The sequence below is a fragment of the Falco biarmicus genome, chromosome 1, assembly GCF_023638135.1.
Source record: "Falco biarmicus isolate bFalBia1 chromosome 1, bFalBia1.pri, whole genome shotgun sequence".
Lineage (NCBI taxonomy): Eukaryota > Metazoa > Chordata > Aves > Falconiformes > Falconidae > Falco > Falco biarmicus.
The window spans coordinates 8622824-8644420 of record NC_079288.1 but is presented as its reverse complement, the minus strand read 5'-3'; the positions used below and the strand labels follow the sequence as shown (position 1 = coordinate 8644420).

The following is a 21597-nucleotide window of genomic DNA, read 5'->3' as shown; positions in this document are numbered from 1 at the left end:
TTTGCTCAACAATAGCCCCGTTGTCCCTGGCTGCCCAGGACAACACAGCCCTTCAGAGCACTTGGCCCGGGTGCTCTGCCTTGTACCAGATGCTGATGTCAGAGATGGAGTGGGACATCGCTCCTGGGCAGGGCTCCTCCGCCTGGGCTGCCCTGGCACAGGGCACATCAGCTCCTGGAGTGATGGCGCTGCCTGATCCCCAGGCTTTCACTTTCCTGCCCGTTCCCACCCTACCGAGCTGTGGTGTGGTAACTCCTGCCTGGGGAAGTGTTAGCATCCAGGAGAGCTGGCTCACGGCAGCCTGCGGCAGAGCTCTGGGTCTCAATTCCTATTGTGGGGATGGGCCGGTGACTCAAGTAGTTCATGTCAAACTTTGTCATACCCTTGTGAGCTGAGTGTATGTGGCGACGTGCAAAGCTTGGGCTCAGAAACATGAAACTGTGCTACCAACAGCTCTAGATCTCTTGAGAAATCAGCTTTGTCCCAGCCGGCCGCATCCTGTTATTCTGAGATGTCATGGTAAGCAGACATGATGGCTTCATTTCCTAATAACAGAAAGGTAGCAGGGCAGAGCGCTTGGTGCGCTGCTTGTGGGTGTCCTGAGCTGGCCGCATACTGGCACGCGGACCATTCCCAGACCTCCACAGCCCATATTGGCTCTGCTAGTTAGCAAAGTGGATGCCAAATGTTAACTCTGAACAGCAAGAAATGATGGTGCTGAAAGGAAAACAAGAGGAATGGGAGAGTGCTAACTTCTTGATTTCTCTTTTGGAAGAAGAAAAAAGGACTACCAGGTATTTCAGAGCAACTCTTTGACTGCTACAGGAAAACAGACTGCTGGGAGGGGTGGCTCCATGCTTGAGGGAGGCAGTTGGACACAGTTGTGCTTGGGAATGGATGAGTGGTACCAGCCTGGTCCTTCCTGGCATTCAGGCACTTGCCTTTTAAATTCTGTATGGTACATGTGCTGATTTCCCATGAGGGTCTCCAAGGCCCCATGTTGATGCTGAGATCTGCCTCTTTTCTCTTCAGTACCCCCTGCCTTGGAGTTTAGGCACTGTGTGTGAAGGTTTCTGTTACACCGGTGCTGCAGAGCTGAGCTTCTGCACAAAGTTATGGGCACAGAGATATACTTCAATGCCCCCCCCCCCCCCCCCCCCCCCCCGTTCCCCCAGGGCTATAACAGGAGATGGGCACATTTGAGGCATCTCTCTTCTTCATTGCTTAGCTTTGTTTTGGACTGGGATTATTCCATCTCAGCTAACTGTCCTCCACATCAGCACCTGGAAAGACTTAATACCAAGGACTGGGAAGTGCTTGGGCACGGTGTTAGGGTCTGCTGAATCAGGTAGCCCACTAGAGGCAAAGCTGCCACAGCTCCATATCCCCGGGTCCAGACAGTAGTGGGGCTAAGCATATATTCCCAGTAGGCATACAACACAAACTCACGTGCGTGGTTCTTCTATACGTATGCACATGGCCAACCACAGAGATCAACGCAGCCAGGAACACTCAGCACTCTCACAAATGGCACCCACAGCCTCATCCTGTTCCTCTTTCTGACAGAAAAAGGATAAAGGTCTGTTAGTGGGGAGTGTATATGTACATGCAATGTGGAGCCCTCCAGTAACTAGCCTGAAATGGTCTGTCTAGAAGCTGGCCCTGGATCCCAGTCTCCTCAGTTGCTGGTGCCTGGTCATGCAGCCCTTGAGACCGCAGCTCTACTCCACTTGCTCATTCACAGACCTCCTCGCACACACCAGCACATGCATAGACACGCACTGAAGATCCTTCCAGTAATGGGACACGGATACCCTGTATGCCTGGCAGATGAGCCACGGATTCTTCCACCTGACACACAGAGACAGGCATAAGCAGATGCGCCTCAGCCAAAAAGTAGAACTTATGGTCCCTATAGTAGTTGGATTGGATGTCCTGGTCCCTCCAGTGGCAGGTCAAAAACCCTCTGGTCTCCAGTATCTGGCCAAGACCTATGGCTGTTTCAAATGCTCAGCTAGTCCAGCTAGTTATGCACCCACCAGTACTCCAGCATCTCCAGTTGTTGGCCCTGCAGACACACTGGCCCCTGTGACTTGTGGTCCCCACTCCAGCTGCTGGCACTAATTAAATCTCTGTGCATGCACATGCATACTGAATGGAGAGGCCCTTACCCAGAAAAATAGTTAGAAATGGATTTTAAGAAGAAGACGGGATGGACTGCAGTGATCAGGCTCAGGGTGTGGACAGACAAATGTGCTGACCAGCTGCCCATTTACACGCAACTAGTTCCTTTCATCCCCTTGCCCCTCTTTCTTCCCCTAACTGTCCCTTGTCTTGTGTAATCCCAGGATGCTCTTTGCCTGCATCCCATAATGAGTTCCATACCCCTAAAGGCAGTATCAGTCTGTAAGATGATCTAGAGAGCCTTTCCCTTGACTCACTGTGATAGTTTTCACCCCAGCCAGTGGGGCTGATTGCTGTCATGCACAGGGGAGGCTCCAGGCAGAGCACTCTGTGGGACTGGGTTATCTTGCTTCCCCACCCATCGCTACCCATCGCTGTCCATCTCTGTTCCTGTTCCTCTGTGCTCCACTGTGTGTGGGGCTGAGCCCCACATCACAGAAGTCTGCCTGATTGAACCCTCCTTGGCCATCCCAGGCCACGCTAGAGAAGCTCCACTTAGTGGTGCCAGCTCCTTGCCGCCCAATGTGATCATCCTCAGCTTCTTTCCCATCCAGTCCCACCCTGACCATCACCTTTCCACGCATAGCTCTGCTGGGTAACACTAGCCAGGGATGTGCTGCTCAGAGGGAACAGGACAGATTTCTCCATTAAATGGCTTTTTGTCCATTAGCACAGAAAGGAAAAACAACAGCATATTTCCATAGGGGTTATTTTTTAGCTCCCTGGGGGTAGACATGCACTATACTTGCAGGGATATATGTGTGTGTAGCCAGGGTCACCACGTTCTAGACAGGCTTTCTTACTCGGAGCAGACACCACTCCCATCTGGCTGTTCAGGGTCTTCAGCACTGGCTGTATGGGTGGTACTTCGTTTCCCCTTTCTTGGTTGCTAATTCAGTGTCAGGACTCTATGCTGTTGTCAGATAGTGCTAAATACTGTCACAGGGCAGCACTCACACCATCTGCGAGCGCACTGTAAAGGGAGCACAGGAAAGTGCTGAGCTCTCCTGGGAGCGTGCCGAGAGCTCTGGCAGAGCACGAGGTGAGAAAGCCAGCAGCTGGGCTGGCCGCCTCTGCAAATGGTGCTCACCTTCCTGCCATGCCTGCCACTCCCCAAATCGGGAGCCATCACCAGCTTTTTGTTCTCGTTCTTGCTGACCACCCTCCCCAAATCAGGACCCCACTCCAATCCTCTTTCCCCACACTGAATCTCCCCCACATCTTTCTTATCCTTCCTACTTCTCACACCTGCCTAGCATCCCTCTCCTCAGCCAGAAGCAGCTGACAGCCATTGCCAAGTACCTCCCTGAACTGCTGCTTTGCTGGGGAGAGCACCATCTGTGGTAGGATCTGGACCAGACGTGGTGCCATGGGTCCCATGAGACCCACCACAGAAGACAGGCTCAGGTGCAGCCCAGAGCTGTGACCTCTCCCAGTCTGGCCCCTTAGGTGGCTTCAAGCACCAGGCACACATTGAGGAGGGAGAGGACTGAGCTGCACTGAAGCTACTGGAATTGTTCACCTCTGGAGTGGCAGCCCCCGTTTTGGTGGGGTCTAGGTGGGATTCACATATCAGAGCATTTTTCTTCCTGCCTGTTTTGTTCTCTCACACAGCACTGAGCCAAAAAAACATCATCCAGTATGTCTCCCTGGGTCACATGTCCTTTGGAAACAGTTTGGTTTTCCCTATTCTAGCATACTGGCAGAGAAAAGTATACCAGTCCCAGAAGGCTAATTCTCTGCAAACACGGTGCTATTTGTGGATATTACCTTAAAGCAAAGTCTTGGGCACATGGCTGCAGTGCAGCCAGGGACCTGGGTGGGAAGGAGGGAGGATTTTGGCAGCTATGCATCTGGCTGGGAAAGCAGCCCCTCATCGGGGAAGGTAGAGCTGGGTGGGAAGCACGCACACGGCATTGCCGAGCCAAACGGGAAAGAGAGGGGTGCGGAGCTACGGCAGAGCTGGCCCCAGAGCAGGGACCGATGCACAAGGGCTGCCTGGTCCTCCTGGTCACAGCTGCGGTGGGCTGGTGGGAAGGCAGCAGCGATGGCATTCAAGGAAGCAGCAGCTGCACGGAGGTGCTGAGTTATTTAAGAGGAAGAAGGGGTGAAGAAGACTTTGGTGTGGCTCAGAGGAGACTTACTACAGCAGGGAGGTTTTTAAGGCTGGGAAAAATGAGAGCTGACTGGCTAGACCAGCATGTGGTGGTTGTGCTGGGTATAGCTGAGCCCTCGGCTCCAGCCGGGCAGCGCTGGCAGCACTCCGAGGCGCCCAAGCACTTGGCCCAGGCTAAGGGACTGTCTCTGTGAGGAGAAGGGCTGGTGTTAGGGAAGGGGGGCCAGGGACCAGGCACGGTGCCCAAGGAAGAGGAACCCACCGGCCGGGCTGTGGTGGCTGGAGGGGCAGTGGCATTGGCAGTGTCTCGCTGTGTTTCTGCTGCAGAGGCAGTGCCCACAGGGCCACCCAGGGAGGGCGACTTGTCCCCAGCAGCCATGTGCCATCAGATTCAGCTAAACAGGAGCTGTGCTGGTTGTCGTGACAACCGGGATGGGTCGTATGACCCGTTCCACTTTCCAAATATAAATCTGTTTCACACAGTGTATGTGGCTCCATGGAAACCAAATGTTGAGCAAGAAAGATTGCATAAAAATGAACAAAATACAGAATGACTCAAAGTGCTAGAGAAAGAGAGGCTGCGGGTGATGCTGGAGGGGTTCAGAGGTGCCCCAAGCGCTCCGCTAGGGCACAGGTCAGTGCAGCACGCCTGTGCCCCACCTGCTGATCTTCATGCCAGGCTTGGGAGGGACGGATGGGAGTGCTGGTGTAGGCATCCGTGCTGCCAAGGGTCTTCTCGGACTTCTCTCACTAGCAAATCCTGTCGGCAGCATCAGCTGTGCTCAGACCCAGACCCCACTTCTCGGACTGCACCCTCTCTGCATTATTTCTGCTTCATCCCCTCGGGTGACACACACACCTTTGCCCAGTCAGGTATTTATGAAAACTGCAGTTAGACAGAAACATAATAAGCTCAGTGATGTCAGTACAGAACAAGCTGTCCCCCACAGGACAGAGGGCTGTTCTAGTGTGCAGGTTCATGTTGTGGCAGTTTTTCCCTTCTGTGTCTGTGCCTTGCTTCTGGCAGGGAGTTTCCCCACTATGTTTTTTCCAGCTTTCTGTCACCAGTGATCCTCCAGCACCAGGCAGGACACTGTAGGGGAGCTTCTTAGCTGGACTCTGTAGCTTTTCTTCGTGCTGTTGTGTCTGCAGCAGAAGTGCAGTGTGACTGAGCAAGTGGCAACAGCAGGTAAAAATGTACTGACAACTGTTTAATTGAAACGTTTCCCACAGCTAGAGGCATGCTCTTCAGTTGCTCCAAGGCCGCGTGCTTTGTTGAAACAGGATCAGAAAATCACAGAAGAATTTAAACTGGAAGGGACTTTTGGAGGTCTTTGGTCCAGCCCCCTGTTCAGAGTTAGATCAGGTTGCCCAGGACCTATGTTTGTGATTTTGGGATTGTTCTGCTTTGCCTTGGGTTGTGTGTTCAGGAGAGCTCCTGGGCTGCACTCTGCTGGGGCACAGTGCAAGCGAACACATCTTCAGGGAGCTCGGGCTTTTAAGTGCACAGATGTTTCCTCCCTAGGATCCCTCTTTGAAGGGGAATGGGGATTTCCTGCAGTTTGAAAATGGGAAGTGATTTTCCTCTATTGAGCAAGGCTGAACTTGTCTCAGAAGGTCAGTCAGCGTAGGATGGACTGATGTGTGCAGGTCCTCCACTCCCTGTTGCCTTACTTTACCCCTCAAAAGGAGTGAAAACCCTTTTGGCATTCTTTTTTTCCACCATTGGGAGGAGATGACATTGCCAGGTGGTTGACCAAAGGAAGAGGATGAGTCGGGCTGCTATTAACTTGATGAAAAAGAGCAAGGAAGAAAAGAAAAAGAAAATTATAAGGAAATCGGAAGGAATGGGAGAGGCACCCTCACTGCCTCTCTGCTGGATGTGCTGCCTTGTTCTGAGCTGGCTCAGCTAGCCAGCAAGTGCCAGAGCTTCAGCGTACAGGTCATAGCTGGTGGGTTTTTTTGTATGGAGCAGCCAGGATGTCTGACCCAGTTATGCTCTTCAGACATGCCTCTAGACAACCTGTGCTTAACAGCACTGTTCCCTGGTCAAGAGTGTCACCACTGGCTAGGTTGTGATGCTGTGGGATGGCCGTTTTACCTGCACTGGTTGTCCTTCTTCCCCTGACATCACTAACCTAACGCCTGTGGATGCAGGGGGAATGGCCGCAGGTAATGGTCAGGTTCAGGTGCTCTGCCCTGAAAAGCACATCCTTCTGCCTCTTGTCAGTGCTGGTGTCCTGGGCTAGGTGGGTTAACCCTGTACATCTGCTCTGGTTGCATGTGTCTGGCGCACAGCTTGGTGCTGAAGAGCTCCAGTGCCTTTTCTGCTTTGAGATGCCTTTTGCCTTTGTTGTTCATTCCTGGTTCATTTCTGCTGTGCCTATATGAGGAAAGTCCTCTCCCTGTGTTTCTGCAGACAGCAAGTGAAAACCATTGCTTGCTGTGGAGAATGAGGCCTATTAGGTCGCTGACTTTTGTCTACCCCTGCATGTACCCCTGCTTTATGGACTCCTGATCCTAGGAAGTCTCATAGGAGGGAAGTGCTTGTGTTCTTGGTTTTGAATGTTTTGAGAGATGCTTTGATCCCTTTTCCAGGCAGCAAATACAGATGCAGGAGGATTTCACTGGGATCACATGTTCTCTGCTCTGCTCACATTGTTCGAATTTCCTGTTTCCTCAGCGGTGTGTTGCAGACATCCTTTTCAGGTCCAGATCTGCCTGTCCGCCGCCATGCAGCGGCTGGTGACACTCCCAGAAGTGACAGCAAGGGGAGTGGCGTGAGTGTTTCAGCTCAGGGGCACTGCAGGAGCTGCAGGATTTGGAAGGCAGAAGGGATTGCCAGCCCATTCAGCCTGAGCTTCTGCACCACTGGGTCAGGGGCTTCAGGGTGCTGTGTTTTTCTTTGATAGAGTAGATCTTCTAGAGAGAGGCACTTAATCTTGATGGAAGAACTACAAGAGGTGCATAGCCCCCTGGTAAACCATTCCATTGACACTTATTCTCATGACTGGCAGACTGATTTCATTCCAAGCCTCCTGGTTTCAGCTTCCCATCACTGTCTGCTGTTCTGTTTTTGCTGGTTCATAATGCTCTCTGCTGGTACCGAAACCTCCTCTCCTTGTAGGCAGTCCATGGTTGAGATTTACTGTTCTCATAAACTATCCTGGCAATAATTCTTCTAAAAATAGGAATGAAAGATGAAAGTAATGGCACAGTCTTGCCGGGCCATCTATGGCAAAGGTGTGCGAGCAGAAGTGCTTCACTTGCCCCATGACATGCGGCCAGGCACAGGGTGCATCCTGGTGGGAGCTGGATTTGGGCAGAGGTTTGGAGCCCATCGGGCGGTGCTGTGCCAGCTGTGGAGGCGAGCACTGGAACCCCATCTGCCAGCCGCTTCCCATCTCTGTGCTGTCTCCTGGCCCCCACCTCTGCCAGCAGGATTGCCTCCCACGACATGCCAGGTTAGCCCAAACACCTCCCATATGGGTGTGCAAACATGGTCCAGTTCAACCGCACTGATGCTAGAAGGGACTGCAGAGGGTCTGGCTAGGACAGGGTTGTGTCTGCTGAGAAATATAGAGAAGAAAAGTCTCTCCTGTTATTCAGATCTCCTGTTTCAGCAGAGAAGCGATGAGGTGCTGCCACTGGCCTCCATGGTGCTTTCAGTCCTGAAAGGATGTGCTGCTGAGCGTGCCAAAACTATGAGGTACTTAATCTGTGATGCATTATAGAGCCCAGTCCTGTATGCTACAACCCCACCATCTATCCCAGAGATTCCTGCTGTCTTTGCTGCAACGAGCGTAGGGTGGTGAGGAAACTTTGATGAAGACTTTTCTTTTTTCTTGTTCAGTTCCTCCCCTGTGCCATTTTCAGCTTCTCTTTCCTCTATAAGAGTATCGGTTTGGAGCAGAGCTGCTATAGGAGTGGGAGTTCAGGTGTGCCTGGGAAGGGGTTGCTCTGGGAGCAGTTAGGGGCTGTACCACAGAAGTGGTCCCAGCATCCAGAGGATCTTCCTCTGCAGTCCCCATAGGGGGACAAAGTCCTGCCCAACAGTGAGCTGCTGTACAGTACACTCCTCTGAAACAAAAGGACAGGGACCACTGTGCTTGCCACACTTCTTTATCGGCAAAATCAGAAGCAAAGATGGAAATATTAGTAACTCAAAAATAGAATTAGCAACAGCAAAACATAATGCTTGTGTGCTTTTCTGAAGTGATACACATTTTGGCAGGGACTGTAGCTCAAACATTGCCTTAACTTTGGTCTTTATACTAAATTCCATCCAACAGCTGCTGGTGTCCACTCTATACTGTCCACATCCATCCCTCAGCATGGCCTTTGTTTAAGAATACAACCATGGCATCTGTCTGTGAAAGACATCTGCTTTTCCTGCAGTCCATCAGGGAGACCTGAAGCAACACTGAAAAAGTGACTCAAAGGATGTTGGTGCAATTGCAGGCTTCCCTTAAGCAAACGAGCAGTATCTGTCCTTGCAGGGTCTTGGTGCTGCCTGTGTGAAATGAAGTAATGCCACGGGCCCCTAAAGCGAGCCAAACCTCGTCTTGACCTGCTTGGTAAATGGGATCACTATAGGACCATGTTAAGAAAGAGGGGCAGTGGGAATGGATAGGACTTCAGTTCCAGAAGGGAAGGAGGGTGTTAAGGACAGAAATGGTGAGCACGCGTGAAAAACGTGTGACATTCCGTACTTTCTAGATTCTGGAACAGAACCCAGGGTTGGATTATCCCAAATTCCTCTTTATGGGGTGATCATGCACAGTAGAGAGAATCTGGTGTAACTTTCTTATCTTCAAGGCCAGGGATCCGTGCAGTGAGTCTAAAGGACTCAACCTGCTGCCAAATTCTCCCCAGGCTGGTACACTCCTACACTGCGGGATTTATTTTGTTCTTCAATGTGCTTTTGGAAGCAATGATGGGGGACCATTAACCCTGTGATGGAGAGATTTCAGGAGCTGTCCTGGGATTTGTCCCAGCACTCTGTGCTATCCCATGGAATATGCTGGGAGAGAGACTGGGTTTGTTGTTCAAAGAATAGCTTGGGGCTATCATGCTTTCCCTTCTGATCTGACCTCTGCACATGTTACTGCATCCTGAACCTTTGAAAGCCTTTTAGCCCTGGCTTTCTCACCAGACCTACCTGTGTTTTGGACAAGGACTGTGTGGATAAGGTGCCCCTCAGGAGGCAGTCCTGGAGACAGAAGTCAACCAGCCACCTTCTTAGCTGTTATTGCAGTTACTGGGGTGACTGCACTCGTCAGGCTACTCTTTCCAAGAATTCTTTTTTCTTCCCAGTGTTTTCTTCCATTAGGTGGAACTGTAGAAAGGGGTGTCTGAGAGAGGTGTGAGATGGAAAAGCTCTCCTGCCTGGCAGGTCACAGGACCTGAACAGAACCAAAAAGTAGCTTGCACAAAATAGCTTTTGCTGGCAAGAAGTATGTGTCAGTGCCATACACCAGTGCACTGCTCTGCATCATCTGCACAAGCACTGCGACGCTCCCGGGGTTGTCATGCTGGGAGGCCTGCAATGAGTTAATTTCAGCCTTGACTAGGAGTAAAACTGAACAAAAGGATGATGCTGGATATTGGGGCCGTACTGCAACTATCAGGGCTGTGTGAGCGAGTTCCTGGTGGTGCCAGTACGTGGCTGTAAAGAACTGGAAATGAGCACATGGTTGTTGGAGCTATGTTAGCAGTAGCATTGCATAGTGAAACAAGGCACTTCCATAAACACCCATATCATGTTGGAGAAGAACACAGATAACCCAGGGTAAAACTGGGATAGCTTAATGTTTCTGTCATATTCATGTGGTTTAATGTTTTCATTAGCAGGATCCAGAGCTTTCATGGAAAGCTATATGAAAGAATGAGGTGTTTCAGTGGCATGAATGGAGGGGTCCTGCCCCTGTAATCACAAAAGAGGCATGGTTGTGCTGGCTTCACTAAGACAAGAATTTCATTTAATGCATTTCTAGGCAATAGAGTAACACCAACAGTAAATGAGAATGTGTGCCGTTGGGCAGGCTGACGTGGAAGAGAAGTCTTCACTTGCATCTTAAGCTGAGATCAGCAAAAAAAAATAAGTGGTAACATAAACTGTAAAAATCTCTGCTTTCTCACATGTACAGCAGGGTGAGTGGAACTGTAGATTGATTTAATTAAACCCTAGAGAGCAGAAACACAGGGGTTAAGAATAGATGATGGAGATCCTACTGATGAATACTGCATACTACCCTGCTAGCCACAGGCATGCAGAGCACCCAGCAGAGCCCCTTCGCACCTTACCACCTTACCAGCAAACTTGGTCAGTTCCCGTTGGGCCAGCCGAGTCCCCCAGTCTGTATTTCTGCCCAAGGAGAGGAGCTAAAACCTTAACCAGCACAGGCTCCATCTGTGCTGCAGCACTAATACAGTATTCATCTCACACCGGCCTTGCTTGTGTCTGCGTGGCTGCCCCGTAGCCTGTGACCTGTCTGTGCAAGTATGCTCGATGAGGCACGAACACAAGATCATTCTTGAGTTCAGTGCCTCTTGAGAGCCATTGTAATCAGAATTTTCTGAAACTGAAAAGAAATATAAAATAGACTACTGGCTCCAAAATCATGAAATGTCCCTTTTATGCTGGGTTGGAACAGAATTGGAATTTCACTTAGAGACTGAATGTGTAGGAAGACATATCACAGGTTGCTTTCTGATGGTGCTGTTCATACGCCTGTCAATGTTTGAACATTGTATGTAGCCAGATGCTCAAACTCTGCCTGTCCCCTGGATGTGGCTGCTTGTGAATCCAGTGCAGTCACTTTCACACCCCACCGTGTCAAGGCATTTCCTGGATAGACATCAGCTTCCATGGGATAAATAATTCCATTTCGCACATTTTTCATTGTTCTTTTGTATTTCTTCCTTTGAAGGCAATGCAAAAAAACCAAATAAAAATTAAGTACATCACATGCCTGGTTTGCCTTAGGGAATGTGGGAAAGCAAAAGGGAGCTCTCCGGGTGTGAGCCAGGAGGAGGCTGTTGGGTTCATAGCCACAGCCCTGTAGGGCTGCATCTGGCCATCTTTGGCCATGCATCTTATCTCTCTACCTTTGCTTTACTCAGTTTTCCTGGATGAAGGGACTGGTGGGATTCATGCCTCCTTTGGGATGAAGCCCTCTTTGCCAATCTCACATTGAGCAGCGGCTGTAAATCCCAAGCTACCAAGGAACCACCAGAGCTACTTGGAAGAGGGAAGTAGTTCAGGTGATGCGATGTAGTGCTAACAATTACTTGCACTTCAGCTTCACCAATTTTCCTTGTGCACGGAACCTGCGTTGAGGCTGGCAGCTGCGTTGGTGCAGAGGTGTACAGCCGAGGTGGCACCTGAACCCTGACAGCAGTTCTGTGTGTGCCTGGAAAGCTGGTGACAGGATGATGCTCATCTCCTGCTGTTCTTAATGATCTAGATCACTCCTAGTAATCTGGATCCTAGTGATCCTGTATCTGGATGCTATGGATGCAGATAAATAATGTACGCATTGCTAATCACATGCATTATTAGTATATAATCAGCATACAGATAAATTTACTTCAGCATGCTGCTTCTATAAGCAGCATGGCTCTGCACTGTTTTTTCTTGAAAATGTCTGAACGCTATGGTGCCCCTGCAAATTAAATTGGGGCAGCACCTCCATGACCAGTGCTTTGACGCACCAGTATACCCAGATGAAAGTAAATGAGTGCCAGATACATACCTTTCTTTCTCAGACACTTGATTATTTGATGTTTTGCATTTTACTGCTTAACGAGAGTCATTTTCTTGGACCGGTCCAGGTGCTCATGGGATATCAAATGCAAAGGGGTTTCATCTCTCTCCCAAAGGATGTTCTGTGTAGCCAGTGCCCCAAGGGAAGGTTGCTTCATGTTCTGGATGAAGCTAGGACAGATGAGGGGAGAAATGGACTGCAAGTCTTTGGGTGTATTGCAGTCTCTAGAATGCCAAGCCACATGGTACCTTTCCAGACGTATGTTTGGTTAGAATATACATTATCTAGATACTGACTTAATAGGTTGGGTTTTTTTCTTTTCTCAGCAGAAACCCAGAAAGGCAACTCCTCAGACAGGAGAAGATACCTTGAACGGCCATCTTCCCCCCGGCTGGCAGAGCTATATGTCTCCCCAGGGCCGAAGGTACTATGTGAACACCTTCACAAATGGTAAGTGGGGGTGGGGGCTCCAGTAAATGTGTCACCCTGACAGTACAGATCTGTTGCAGGGAATTGTGTCTCACGTTGATTTTGATGACAAAGCAGTCTCGGAGTCAAAGGAATTAATATGACCCTGAAAGAAAAGGAAAGAAAATAATTATAAGAAGATTTAGTCTTCTGATCCTCTGTCATCTTAATTCTGACCATTAGAAGACATCTGAAGCTTTTACAAAAGACACAGAATGTAAAGTAGACACACCCCTGCCATAAATGTTTTAGAATATAAAACACCATTAAGGATATAATTTTTACTACACCCCTAATACGGAAATATCCTTTCCCTTTAGTTAGAGATATTTATGTGCACATAGGTACATATAGGTAAAGCAGTCTGATAGAACGTCAGCTATCACTGAAGCACCATTAGGGGAAAACAGAAATAGTTAATTGAAAAGTTGCTCAGGTCACAGTCAGCTTGCCCATGGAGACAAGAGAAGAAAAATACATGTCACAGGAGATCAAAGACAGAATTTTCAGTCTGTATTTGTGTATTTTTTTCACTGTCATGCTAGTAGAGAAGCAGACTTAACTCATGATCTTATCAGCTGCTCAAGACCTGTCAAACTTGTACCACCCCTGGCTAACCTAAGACTCTGTGTCTACCTGCTTTTCTTGTCGTGAGCTCACAACAGCATTGCAAAACAGGGACTTGGGACCAGCAAAACCAGATTTCTTTAGCAGAAAGAATGACAGAATGACAAAGGAGGAGAGTACAGCAAGAGTTCACCTTGTTCACAAAGGAGTTGAAGCCATCAGGAATGACCGCTGGCATTCCTCTTTCTGACGGGAGAGCAAGGAGAGCCACAGGCTGTCGCAACAACGCACCTCATGGTCCATTCAGGGACTGATGCATTTTATTTCAGAAGCCTTTGGCCTAGAACTTGGCCAAGTCATGATTTACCCAAGTGCTATGCATGGACATCTCATCGCTGCCTTCATTTTCAAGCACAGTCTGCTGTGGCTCATGGGCAGCATCCCTGGCACGGCTGGGGAGGTCAGTAGGAGTCAGATACCCTGTCCCCACTGCAGTTCAGAGGTGGGTGAGGAGGTGATTAAAATCAGTCCTGAGCCATCATGGTGATGGACCCTTACTCACAAGCACTGGGTTGAGGTCAGATAAAACCATTAAGAGGCAGAGCCTGGTTTTTATGGGAGCCTGGTCTTTCCCCTCTGATTCCACAGCTGGGACAGTCTGAAATTATTTTTCTCATGCCCCACACATGCAGCAGAGACTGTGAGGGGTCAGTGAATAGAGCTGTAGGTGCTGATAGCAGTAGTGTTTCCCAGGAAAGGCGTGAGCACTTCTCTTTCTAAGACACTGTGCATCCTGACAAACTGTATTGATAACTTCTTGCAGGACAGAGGTCCAGCTTCAGCAGGGCTGGTGGAATGTGGTAGGCCCTTTTAGAATAAGGCACAGCATGGGGAAGTAACAGCTCTGGTATCTGTCCATGCAGCCCAGAAGAATCTGGATGCTGCGTCTGCCTGTTAAAGGAAGATATTAGAGATTACCCACCTAACTACTGTTGTGTCTGGTCTCAGCCAAATGCCAGCAATGTTCTACATGTATTAATCCCGTGTAGATGGGTGCAATAATGTACAGACTATTGTAAAACACGAAATTCTGTGTAAGATACATTCAAAGGTTAAACATGCCAGTGAGTCACTAGAGGGAAGAAAAGGGAACTTGGGGCAACAAAGCGTTAACGAGTCAGTCAAACAGAGTAGGTCCCACCCATCTGAGGAAGAAATATTTGCATCTCCAAGGGAGTGAAGCAGTCCTTATTTTAATGAAGACAAATCCCAAACTATCTCCTGGACAAGGAGTAAGTGCTGTGAGACTGAGGGTGAAAGACTAAATCTGTCCCAACCCCCTTCAAAGGGCTCGGGAAGGAGCCTTCCCAGAGGCAAGGAGCATCCCAGAGCTGCAAATGGGTGTAAATTGTGATGCAGACTTTCTCCTGAAGGCTCTTTTTAGATGCAACAAGGCATAAGGTATGCTTGGAGAAGGGAGATCTGTGTAGCACCCCACCAGAAGAGGATAGCACTTCAGAGTGCTAAGAGAATGAGAAAACTTTCTGGTTATTTTTAGTCTAGGTGTTTTAATGGTGGTGGGGGGTTCTTCACTTTTGTCTTCCGCAAACCTCTGTACCTGCTTTGCTGAAACTAAATGTTGTGAATTAAGTATCATATTAGAATTGTACATTAACATAGCTGCGCTGGAAGCTGAGTTTAAGGCAACTCGGATAGCAGCGAGGCACTGTTCACTGAAGGTTATGGTAGATGTTTCAGCTGGGGGACCTCAGCCTGTCTACTCAGCCCTCCCAGGGCCTTCTGCTCCATGGAGTAGGTGAAGGGCTGGCACCAGGAGCCAGGTGAGAACCCTCTGACAGGCAGCAAAACACTGGGACATATACTTGGACTGTAAGGGTTTCCAGGGACCTTGTTATGCTGGGCTGCACTGAAAAATGAGTTTTTCTTCTCCATTTGGAACCTTCTGTCAGAGAGGACTTCAGTTTTCAGTCCCGAAGTGGAAGGAGGTTCTGACTTCAGAGCATTTTAGGCGTGTCCCTATGTGTGTCTCATGCCTCCTGTTATCAGGACCTACAAAGCTTCCTATTCAACAGGAAGAAACATTAAATTGTCCTGGAAAGGCTCTGTGGTTGCTATCTGTCATCGACCAAAGGTAGATTCCCTCCCAGGCTCCTCTGAAATGCTCTCCAACTCCTTCCATTTCCAGGTCAGGATCTGCACATGGACCAGAATCACTGAGCCAAATCAAGGGTGTCTTCTCAGGGGCTGAAGCGCCAGATTATCTAAAGGGACTGTACAACCTCACCTTTGTTACAGTGGCTTGTACTTTATGCAGATGTTTTTTTCTTCCTTGAAATTTTTGAATCTAGGAAGGGACTTCTAGGTCTCAACCATGGTCTGAGCTCTGCTTGCTGAGAGAACAAATGGTATCAGAGAGGAGATGAGTGGTCATTCTTCCAGCTTACAGCAGCTCTCTCTGGCTGCTGCGGAGACTTTTTTTAATGCATTTTTTTCCTCTTATTTTAAATAACTTAGAATATCCTTCCTATCAAAACTTTTCTGTATTGTTCGCTCTGTACTTCTACCCGCTGAGGCTGAGCCAGGCAGTGGAGCTGAAGCAGAAGCAAGAGGCTATCTGCTCCTACTCCAGCTTGCAGAAATTTAAGAGGAGAAACTAGTAATCACTAGAATAAGCACAGAGCCATTCAGTGGACAGAGTGGGAGATGCTAGTGCTTTTTCATAGGTAGTGATCTGGGGGAGAAAGTAGCGAGGCAGTGAGTGGAATGAAGGAAGGGCTTCTCTCCGTGACACAGAGCACCCAGGAGTATCCTCAGCTGGAGCCCTGCTAGCAGTTCCTCCAAGGTCTGCCTTGCCCGTGTGCTGTACGCACCCTGGGGACCCTGTCTGGCCGCTTCCATCCAAGGATGCAGCTGCTGAGCCTCCACCAGCAGCGTGCTGCTGCAGGAGCTGTCTCTGATGCCACTTTTTCCAGAGTACAGAGGTACCCAGGCTTGGCCTGCCCCTAAGCTCAGCTAACTGCTGGAGTGCTACACTGTGATCTTTCTTTCAGGGCTGATGTTGGTAGCAAATAGAGCACTGTGCTTTTGGTTGAACAGTGCTCCGCAAGGTCTCCTGTAGCTTGAAGGCTGCAAATGCATGCTCTTGCCTTCTTTTTATACACATAACATAGCCCTTAGGCATTGCAATCATGCATCCTCCCTTTGGTTGTCCTTTCCATCATGTCTCTCATGCATGAAGTTACTTATGTCCGCCATATGCTAAGCATATGTGGAAGCTCCAGGCATTGGATTCACTGTCTGTTCTTTTAGATGTTGCATTTGGACATCCTCTGAGTGGCATGTCCTCTTGCAGCACACCAGCTGTCCTGCATGCCCAACCAGTTACCATGTCAGCCAGTGGGAGGCACATCCCAGAGCAGGGTGGGGATGCTCAGGGCTGTGGCTGGGCACTGGGTCAGGTAAGGGCACAACAGAGCATCCCCCTGCCCTACTCTAGGCCCTTGCTACCACCCACCACCTTTTTGAAGGTGGGCACTAGCAAGAGCAGGCTTTTTTGGCTGGTTCATAGCGGTTTTAGCACTTCCACCACTGACAAGCAGTAGTCAGAGGAGGTATGTGCCCTCTCACCTGGTAGGACTGTGGTTAAACATGTATACAGCCTCTGGGCAGGGCAGGTCTGTGAGCAGAGACCCCAGTGCAGGAAAGGCAGCTCATTTACAGGAAGACAGGTCTTAAAAGCAGCAAAGACAGTCTGAAAGCTGGCTCAAGGGAAAACAAACTAAAGAGAAAGGGGACCATAGTTAAATGACAATAAGAGTGCAAAACTGCTTGGCAGATCATACTCAGCCCAGGTAATCAGCGGTCCCGTCAAAGGGAGATTTGCACCAAAGGAAATCCTGCGGGGATCTGTCGGATTTCCAGTAATGAATGGCATGTTGACATTGACAGTACTTACTCAGATGTTAATTTTAACTGAAGCAGGGAGAGAACATGCTGTGCTGCACAGAACAAGCGAAGAATTCACAGTCATCCTGCAGCTGAGGGCACACGCTGGAAGATCAGGATGCTGTTCAGTAAAGATGCACTTAAGATTGGATATTTCATCAGAAATATTTAAGTGACAAAGACAGGCAATGGAGAAGTTTACAGACAAAAAGACGCAGGGGCTCTGGAGGATCTAAAACTGAGTGTGAGCCAGCAGTGTTGTGCTGGTAGAAAAACAGACAGCATTTTCCATTGTATAAACAGCAATGTTGTGTGTGAGGCATGAAGTAAGCCTCCAGCTTTACAAGGAAATTATAAAGCCTCAGCTGGAATATTTTGTCTGTTTGGACTCTACACTTCAGGGAAGATGTGAGCCAGTTGGATAAAGCCCAGAAGAGAGTAGCAAGAATGATGGGAGATGTGGAAAACATGGCCTGTGGGAAAATGTCGAGAGATTGGGGCTGTCTGCCCTAAGAAAGCGAAGATGTGGATGGGGATACAAAAGTAGGCTTCAAGTGCATAAAATGCTGTGGCGGGGAAGACGGTTTGCAATGCCTGTTGTCACTAGAAGACAGGGTAACACTTTGGTTGCAATGAGGACAGCTCTAACTCTTCCAAGCTCTCTAAGATAGTAAAGTGTGGGAGTAGGGAGTTGCGTGGGAGTCTGCATCACTGGAGGTCTCTAAGAGCAGGTTACGCAAAACCATGAAAAATCATGTTGGCCTTGCTTTGGGGCACAGCAGGAACAAAATGACTTCCTGAAATCCCTGTCAGGCCTGCTTTTTCAGTCTGTAAAGCCTAACCTAAATGAAAAATATTTATTAGTGTAGAGGATGACAAATGCCTGCAACTCACATGAGAGTTGTACTTTATTTGGTATCTTTGTGTTTCCCCAGTTTTTACATATGTCGCATCTAAGTAGGCTGTTGTCACTCAACTGCTGGTTTGCTTTTTCTGGTTGTCTAAGTCAAAGAATCTCAATAGGAGTTCAGAGGAACATTTACTGTGCTTTCATTTCATGTGTACCCCCATGCACCTGTGCTGAATATTCCCACTGCGCTTTGGGACAGATCCTGCTCCTTCCTGGGTAGTCCCGCCCTCCTGTTCTCCAGGGAAAGGCAGGATTAGCCAGCAAAGCATGGGGCAGAAGCAGCTGGTGGGCTCCACACTGCGCAGTCAGTCTGCTGGGAGCAGGGAGGGGGCACAGCCTTTGAAGAAGATCAGCGAGCAAAGCTGTATGAGTTTTGATGCAGTGGGGCTCTGTGCTGCTCCCCAGCTCACCCCTTTGTGGAGTTCTGCTCCCTTCTCCTGAAAACAGCAGGTGTTGGGTGACCAGTCCATCCAACAAACTGCTTTTCTGAATGTGCCTGGCACTGCACCAACTCTGCTTCACCATTTGCTTCCTTCCTCACACAGTGAAGAAGCTTTTTTTTTGGATTAAATAGGGTTTTTGCTTTTGGTGCTTGAGCTATTCAGAGATGGGAACTCAAGTATCCCTTCCAATTCCTGGGGCAGGAAAATGGGATTTTAGGCGCAGGTAATATCTCGATCCTTCTGAGCCTTCATAACACAACAGAACCCTCCCCTGCTGTGAGGCATTAATATTATTGTCAGCTCTTTCCAGTGGTTAGTGTCCTTCCACATTGTGATTATCTGCCTGTGCATCCATAGATCCTATCTGACCATTATCGTATTTCCACCATGAGTGTTGTTGTGTGATCTAATTTTCATTGCCTTTATGTGAAAAACAAAAGGAAATTGGTTCTTAATTGGAAAGAAATAGAATTTATGAGGCAATGTTCTTAAGTGGGAAAAAAGGTGTTAGAAAAATCCGTAATCAAAGAGCTGGGGTGACTCTGTATGGAACAAACACTTGTGCACAGGTAAAAGAGACAGCGACAAAGATAGCCCATTCCTGTCTATCTCCACTTGATGGCCCAACCAGATAAACACATTTATCATCCTTTGAAACTGGTTGGACTCAATCTTGAAACCATTTTAAAGGCCTCTGACCTGTAAAAGGTCTTCAGAATGAAGCCTAAGAGATTTTCAGTGTACTTAAAATTTGTTTTCATGGTATAGCCTGCTTTAAGAAGGTTGAGTCTGCATCAATTAGATTACAGTCAGGATGCCTGGCATCTATCTTGTGCAACATCTAGACATCCAAGCTTGTCATGTCAAAATGTAAGAAAGAGGAGAGAGATGCCAAGCCACTGTAAAACAGCTGGAAGACCCTTCTCTGTAGCAGTCATTTTGCATCATTAACTCTGCAAGGAGTCCTGTGCTGGAAGGACAGTCAGGATACCTGTCCGGAGTTTCGGAGAGTTAAATGCGCGTTTGCACTCTGTTAAAACCAGGACACCATCGAGAAAGGGTGATAAACTGGAAAGAAGTGCATGCAAAGGAGTGCATGGCTGCCCGGCTGCAACCCGCTGTCCTTGTCGTTGTCCTAGTCGTTGTTGTCATTGTCGTTGTTGTCAGTCTGCAGCACTGACTGGCCTCTAGGATGCTCACTCCCTGCCCTTAGATAGGTTTCACCATCCCTACCACCGTCTGAGCAGGGCAGATGTTGATTTGCCTGACAAGATACCATCTGCACGGTGGACAACTCGGTTTGAATGGGGTCTTTCGGTCTCACTGTTTATTCATGAAAAGAAATAATTGTCTTTACCTCTCAATTGTCTTCCTGATGTAGGTATCTAAAATAGCTAATGTGGGCTACACCCTGTAAGTGCCAGTTTCTCTTCACTGACTCTAAGGAGAGCTTCGGTGACAATACCGACCCCACAGACAGGTAAAGCTGGCTGTAGTGAATCTCGTTGGGGACCTGAGTTTGCAGCCTAGAACCGAAGTGGAACTTAAAAAATGTCCTGTTTCTTTGCATGGGGTTACTGCCCCTTCCTACTCCCATAGCAGAATGAAGCCACAATGGGGTCAGCAGGCAGAGAGGGGGCTGCGCAGTGAAACAGTCTCTTCCCATCAGGTCATCTGGTGAGCACACCTCACATCCAGCACACCTGCCCTGGTTTTCTTCCCCAGCAGCGCATAGGATGCATAGGATGCATAGGACATTTGTAAAATGCCGCACCCCATTTCTATGCGTGGTTCCTACAGCAGCTGCAAATACCCCAACGGCTCACACAGGCACACAAGCACACACCTGCGCGTGTGCTCACACTTCAGAGGGACAGCGCTTTGGGGGAGATTCACTGTCTGAAAAGCTGCGGTACTCATGGGGGTTACTTAAATAACAGGAGCTGGAAGGCCAGGACAACAGCTCTGCAAATCAGACCAGGGCAAAAATATTTATCCCGGGGCAGGAAGCCTTGACAGGTTTAGGACATATCAGAAATATGACTTGTTGGCATAGCAATGGTTGAGGAAAGAAATATGTCTTTACATACTTCCATTGCATGAGTACTAAGAAGGTGGGAGGCCGCGTGGCAGCTGGCAGGAGGGCGGTGGAAGGAGAAGGCAGGCTTTGCAGGCACAGCTCAGGGATGTCTCAGGGACAGCACCTTCCCCACAGCACCTGGCCTCACACAAGGTAGCTCCAGCATAGGGCTGGCCGGAGCTGTTCTGTTGTTGCAGAGCTGTAAGCCCCACGGAAAGCTTCTATATGTGCTAGAAACTCCTAGGTCTGGGCTGAAAAAAAAAAAATGCATTTGGGCGTGCAGTGCTCGTAGGTTTGATTCAGCAGATGGAGAAGTAATTTTCTGCTGTTTGGGCAATGAATGGGAGACCAATGGTTACTCTGAGAAGTAACTCTGAAGGTGGAACAGTCCTCCCCAGAGCTGCAATACTGGCTTTTCTGCAGCACTGTCTCTGTGCCCTTGAACAATACTACTCTGCCTTGGATTTTTTACCCATCAAATTTCAGATGTTAAAATCTCCTAGCCAGCGTTTGGCTATCTCCACACCCATGCTTCCTTGGTTTCTCCAGCCTCAGTACTACTATCCACAGGCACACAGCGCTTTGCAGTACCACAAGTCCTCTGATGTGTGCTCAGTGTGTTGTCCCACACCCACTGCATGTGCCAAGGGAAGAGGAATTGGCTGTTTGAAGTGTGCGATCAGCCCAGTCTCCTTGTCCCCATCTCCTGAAGCTCCTGCTGCCCTGCAGATGAAGTCTGGGCTCTAGCAACCATGCCTGTGGCTCCGGATGGGGAGAGCACAGCATGACACCCACCCCTCTCAGGCCCAATCCTTCCCCGTGGCCAGGAGGGGTTTGGAGGGATGTTTGTGTGATGCTCCGGAGGCCTCTGTTGCGCTCCCCCCCCCAGGACCTGTGTCCATTTCTCCATCCAGCTGAGATTGCCTGTACCCGGCTATGCACAGGGGTGTCCCTGTCCCTTTCTTCCCAAGGTAGGTACCATTGCAGCAAGTCAGCAAGAAGCATTGTTGTTCTGCTGGAATTTCAAGATATGAATGTCCCCAGGCTGGTCTGGGTTGCGAAATCACTGTGTGTGAAGCTTTCAAAACCTTTCA

At 49.0% G+C, this 21597-nt stretch overlaps 1 protein-coding gene across 5 annotated transcripts in view; it reads left to right on the top strand.

Moving 5' to 3' along the window:
* GAS7 (growth arrest specific 7) overlaps positions 1–21597 on the top strand; it is a 103148-nt gene that overhangs the window by 26665 nt on the left and 54886 nt on the right. For 4 of the 5 annotated variants that reach the window (XM_056326675.1, XM_056326674.1, XM_056326672.1 and 1 more), the window contains exon 2: positions 12396–12519. In XM_056326675.1, the coding sequence (XP_056182650.1) occupies positions 12396–12519 (124 nt within the window). The remainder of the gene's footprint in view (positions 1–12395; positions 12520–21597) is intronic. The other variant, XM_056326673.1, reaches the window with a different exon arrangement.